The sequence below is a fragment of the Aegilops tauschii genome, chromosome 2 (assembly GCF_002575655.3).
Source record: "Aegilops tauschii subsp. strangulata cultivar AL8/78 chromosome 2, Aet v6.0, whole genome shotgun sequence".
Taxonomy (NCBI): Eukaryota; Viridiplantae; Streptophyta; class Magnoliopsida; order Poales; family Poaceae; genus Aegilops; species Aegilops tauschii.
The window spans coordinates 107,760,669-107,766,279 of NC_053036.3; the positions used below are offsets into that span (position 1 = coordinate 107,760,669).

At 48.1% G+C, this 5,611-nt stretch overlaps 1 protein-coding gene across 1 annotated transcript; it reads left to right on the plus strand.

Annotated features, from left to right (window-relative positions):
- Positions 1-687: 687 nt before the first annotated feature.
- LOC109756621 (putative F-box/FBD/LRR-repeat protein At2g05300) lies at positions 688-3,490 on the plus strand. Its single transcript, XM_020315466.1, has 4 exons — positions 688-758; positions 2,199-2,778; positions 2,926-3,274; positions 3,393-3,490. Exons 1-4 carry the CDS (start codon positions 688-690, stop codon positions 3,488-3,490), a joined length of 1,098 nt encoding a protein of 365 aa, XP_020171055.1.
- The last annotated feature ends 2,121 nt before the right edge of the window (positions 3,491-5,611 follow it).

Below are 5,611 nucleotides of genomic sequence, written 5' to 3' on the forward strand. Positions count from 1 at the left end.
CGAGACTTCTTTTTTGGTTGCTCGGCGTGAAGTTCCTCGATATGTTTCTTCATAACGTATGATTCCAACTTCAGCTTATCACGCTGAAGTTCGAGCTGTGCCTTCTCATCCATCAGAAGTGCAATGATGGCTTTGTTCTCTTCATCCAACTTCGTGGATATCTTCATGAAGTCTTCCACAGTATTGAACAGGTTCTTCAGCTGGTCAAAGGAGAAGATGTCAGATTGATGGCAGGACGCACCCTCATCAACATTAGGATGAAGCTCACCACAATGATCCATGTTTCACAACTAAATCAAGTAGCCGAAAGAAAGAAAAAATGAATGAAGCCGAAGCAGAGCGAACTCACAGATGAGGAACCCTCGCCAGGCGAGATCTTCTCCTGCGACTGGACATGGCGCTCTGGAGGAGTCTCCTTCTGCACAGCCGTGGCTGAGAGTGTCAGGATAGAGAACAGCAAGAGGAGTGGATGGCCTGGAGGCGGACAAAAGGACGAAGGGGATGTGGCTCGGGTTTCGAGACTCCGTCTGGCTTATTCACGTTTCACAACTAAACCAAGTAGCCGAAGGAAAGAAAAAACGAATGAAGCGGAAGCACAGTGAACTTACAGATGAGGAACCCTCGTCAGCCTGGATCTCCTGCAGTGTCTGGACACTGGGTTCCGCAGTAGTCTCCTCCTGACCAGCCATGGCGGAGAGGGTCAGGATAGAGAGCAGCAAGAGGAATGAATGGCCTGGCAGCGGGCACAGGATGGAAGAGTGTGTGGCTAGGGTTTTGAAACTCCGTCTGTCTGCCATAAATAGACGGAGCCTGGCCTCGGGCGACGAGCCAGAACGGCGTCACCGGATGAGACGTCCGTCGGACCCTTGGGTTTCCGTGGTGGCGCCACGTGGAGTTCACACCCGAGTAGGTGGAGACGCCCGTCGAAACGTTGCGTTTCCGCAATCAACGCAAGAACGTGGATCCGCGTAAAACACAAGCATGCCTCCCTCGACATCCCGACCGTGCCTGTGCTGGTAATATAGTCAACAGATGCATTTGGAACACAAAGAGACACGAAGGTGACTCTGGATAATTACATGACATGCGTTTGTGGGCTTGACAACCGTGCCTGTGACCTGAAACACTGACACGCGTAAAGGAAAGTGGCACTACTAAACATATAAAGTCGCCTTCGTGCATTTGTGGGCTTGACAACCGTGCCTGTGACCTGAAACACTGACACAAAGAAAGTCGTCTTCATGCATTTGAGTTAAAATAATACAACGAAAACAATTCTAACAAGGACAGTCGCCCGAATCTATTAGGTTTCCGAAATAAACGCACAAACGTGACTCCGAGTAAGAACAAACTATGCCTCCGAGGGCTTGACGTGCATGCCTCTCCTTTTGACCGAGCCCATCGACTCATTCGGAATACAATCAGAAAACCTTTGTGCGTGACTCTATATAATAGCACGCCATGACTTTGAGGGCTGTATGCCCGTGCTTGTGACCCTTGACACTGAAACACAGACAGCCACGAACGTCGACCCCTTTATCAAGAAAGAAGCGTGACACAATTCAGTATGGAACCGTGTCTGTATGGACTGCACGTCCGTGCTCTTAAATACAAGGAAATAAGCTTTTAAAAACAGCATCTCTCTTATAGGCCAATCCGTGCGTCGCAGAGTAAACGTCCGTGACTGTGCATAAGACAAAGGTTCATCTCCGTGGGCTAAACGCCCGTGCATCTTCGTCCGATAGAGTCACAGGCTAGCGTGACTCTATGTAATACCACCGACCATGCCTTTGAGCGCTTCATGCCCGTGCCTGTGACCTGAAACACTGAATCCAGGATGAGGCGGCTGCCGCGGGTTTCCGCTATAAACGCACGAACGTGACCCCACGTAAAAAGCAAGCATGCCTATCCGGGCCGCCATACCGTGCCTCTCCTGGTGATAGAGTCAACGGAATCATTTCGAACGGATCCCTCCACTCTTCTCCCCTTCCCTCCCATCCCAGTTATGTTTTGACGGGTGTCTCCTCGTATTCGGGTGTGAACGCCATGTGGCGCCGCTCCGGAAACCCAAGGGTCCGACGGGCGTCCCCTCTGGCGACGCCGCTTTGGCTCGTCGCCCGAGGCCAGGCTCCGGCTATTTAAGGCAAACGGAAGGTGTCTCAAAACTCTAGACACACCCTTTTCCTTGGTCTTTTCAGATCCACGCCACACATAGCGGCGCTTGCAGGCAGCGCGATCCCAGCAACGGAGACGGAGATGGAGATCCACTCCGGTGCGCCATGCACTAAGAGGGCGAAGCTCGCGCCACCGGCGACGCCGTCCACTGGAGGCTTGGCGGTAGCGGCTGGAAGCGGCGAGGACCGCATCAGTGACCTCCCGGACACCATCCTCAGTGAGGTCATCTCCCGTCTCTGCACTAGGGAGGTCATCCGCACTCGGATTCTCGCACGTCATTGGCGTCCTGTTTGGCCGACCGCTCCTCTGAATCTTGACTGCCGTGAGATCCCTGTCCCTCGCCTTTTTAATGCCCTAGAAACAGTTCATGTCGAGATCATCGGTAGGGTCTCTCCCTACAGCGAGGAGCTTGCTCGTATACGATACATCGGAACTTGGCATCAGGGAAAAACAGTTCCTGGTGATGGTTCTTGCCTTCCAGAGTCCATCCTCTCCAGCCATGTGGGCGCAGTTCCCCGCCTTTGTATACCGACGTGCTACCTCCAATGCAGACCCTCTACTGTCCAAGCCTGGCTTGAGTCCCCCAGATTGAACAATCTCCAGGTGCTTGAGTTTTACTACCTGTTTCCACGATTTGTGAAAGAAACTGTCAAACTATCGCACACATGCTCTTCATTTACGCCCTCACTACCAAAGTCCGTATTTCGGTTTTCCTGTTCTCTGTGCACTGTGAGCTTCGCGTGTTGCCAGATACCAGACCATTATGTAGAGGTACTTGAACTACCACTGGTCAAGAGACTTTCGCTTGTTGAGGTTGATATATCAGACTTCTCGTTGCAAAGCAGGATCAACTCTAGTTGCCCTGCACTCGAGTGCCTGCTGCTTGTTTGCAATAGAGAAAGGCATCGGATCACAATAAATTACCCAAACCTTGTAAGCATCGGCATCCGTGGTGAGAAAGGAAAATTCATCATCGAGGATGCCCCCTCACTTCAAAGGTTGATACACGATCTCCAGAGCAATAACATGGAGGTATTCATCGTCTCTGCACCCAAACTGGAGACATTGGGCAAATTCAGGATCTCGCTTGACTCCACAGGTCTTATGGTACTGACATTTCACAATAATTCCAGCTGCATTTCCTTGAGAGAGTAGTTTCATGTCATCCAACCTTTTGTTCTAATAATTTCATGTTTTATTTTCTATGTTATGTGAAGATTTTGGCGACGGCCAGCCTATCTACAATGCGGCAATCTGTCAAAACCTTGTTTTTGGCCATGACTTATCAAGTGGACCTGGTCATTCACTTGCTTAAGTGCCTTCCAAATCTGGAGAACTTGTTTGTTCAGGTGATGATTTTCACGCCCAATGAAAAGGTCATACCATGCATAGTGGAGCACTCCTTGCATCTCAAAAAGCTTATCTCACATTTTGTTTGCAATGGATACACCCTATGTCTAGGCATGTTTTATTATTATTATACATACATCCGTATCTAGGGTAATGTTCGACAAACTGATTGGGACGGGGGTCATGGAATTTATCGTTCATTTTGTCCTTCCATAGATCTTGAGTATCTTTCAACCTTTATGTGTTTTCAGTGAGGAAATGTTCCTGATGGTGCAAGAAATTTTTGGCGTCGCAAGCACCGTGCGTTTCTCAAAGAACACGTCATTCATTTAAAGACAGTAACACTGGAAGATTATGAAAAAAGCGGGAAGAACACTGAGTTTGTGAGGTTCTTTATTCTGAATGCAACGGAGCTAGAGACCATGAGGATTAAGTTTCGCTTTCCCTCAGACTTCACGCAAGAAGTTTACGAACATCAACAGAAGTTGTTCCTGTGGGAGAATAAAGTTTCCAAACACGCCCATCTCAAGTTATCAGCATGCTGCAATCATCTGTGCTTGGATTTGAAACACAGGCGTGTTGAATGCCTGGATTTGTCAGATCCGTTCACTTGTGCCTGCTGGACACAGGGTTGTAGTTAGTTCCTCAAGCTAGTACAGTTAGATGTTGTTGCGCCAATCTGATTCTGTGTTATGTCTAAACGTGGCTGAAGCCTTTTGCACCGTTTTTAAGCTTGTTATAACAATGCTTTTGTGCTATGCACCCGCTGTTCTGAAAATTTGATAGTTTTATGTCACTATCATGATGCTACAAAAACATTCGTGTGCGGTCGTCGACCAGGGAACAAAAACATTTGGAAGAGAAGAGGCACTGCCTTGCCTATTCTGCAAGGAACGTGCATCTTGTGCATGTAAACCAGTGCGTCTGCAGTGACCAGACGACACTGCCTCCTTTCGTGGCAAACTGTACGTGCACATGGCCGTGGCTCTGCTTAATCTCAAACTGTGCTCCCAGCGACCTCAGACTGTACGTGCCTTTCGTGTAAACGCATGTCCGTGAACGAGTTTATGTCTGAGTACAAACAATCGAGTCGGCACTGGGGTGCGTTGGCTTCAGGAGTAAGCGCGACTCTATAGATTGTACATTTTATGTGTGCCAGTGCTAGTGCGGCGCTCCTGTCTGACATAGGACCGTGCCTTTGACAAGTCAGTGCCACGTCACCAGAGGCATGGTTCCCCATGCCTGCCAAAGCGACATCTGTGCCTTGCTAGATTATAGTAACCCATGTCTCGTGGAACGATCCAAGACGAAAGATTGCTGGATGCGCCCTCTTTGAAATATAAAAATATTCAGGAGATCAATATTTGATGTGTGTAGACCGTCACACACCCTCTGAAAGATTGCAAAAAATGAGATACATGCCTTTAGTCAAGTAACCATGTCCAAGCATAAACTTATACTAGACGAGTATCCCTTGCAACGTTTCAAAAGAAGGCAACTGTTAATGATCATTCTTCGAGGATAGCCTTGATCATCAGGAGGTCATCAGTGTTCGCAAACCCTTGCCCCAAAAGATCACAGATGACACTTTGCATCTTCTTTCTATTCTCCTTCAGCTTATGCACCTCCTCCTTCAGAAAATCCCTGTCCAGCTTAATCTCACCCTTGTCGTCCTTAAGATTATGAATGGCACTTGTGAGAGACCTCTGAATGAGCTTGACGTCTTTATCAACGATACCCATCTGCTTCTTCTGCCTGTCAATCTTCATGGTAGTTACATTAGTTCTTTCCACAGCTGCAACAAGATTCTCGAGCTTAAGGTTCACTTGTTCATTATCCATTTTAAGCCTGCTTATCTCTTCATCCTTTGCTTGCCTATCATCATTGCTCCCATCTAACATCCCCCAGAGCTTGAGTAGGCACCTCTGCATAATGATAAGCCATGGGCGGTCAACCCATTCGACGACTCCACAGTTCATGCCTCTCTGCGAACAAAAAGGAACAAAATAAACAGAGACTATAAATACACTGCTGCAGAAGCGCTGGAATATAATAAAGTTCACATATACTTGGTTTATAACCTCAT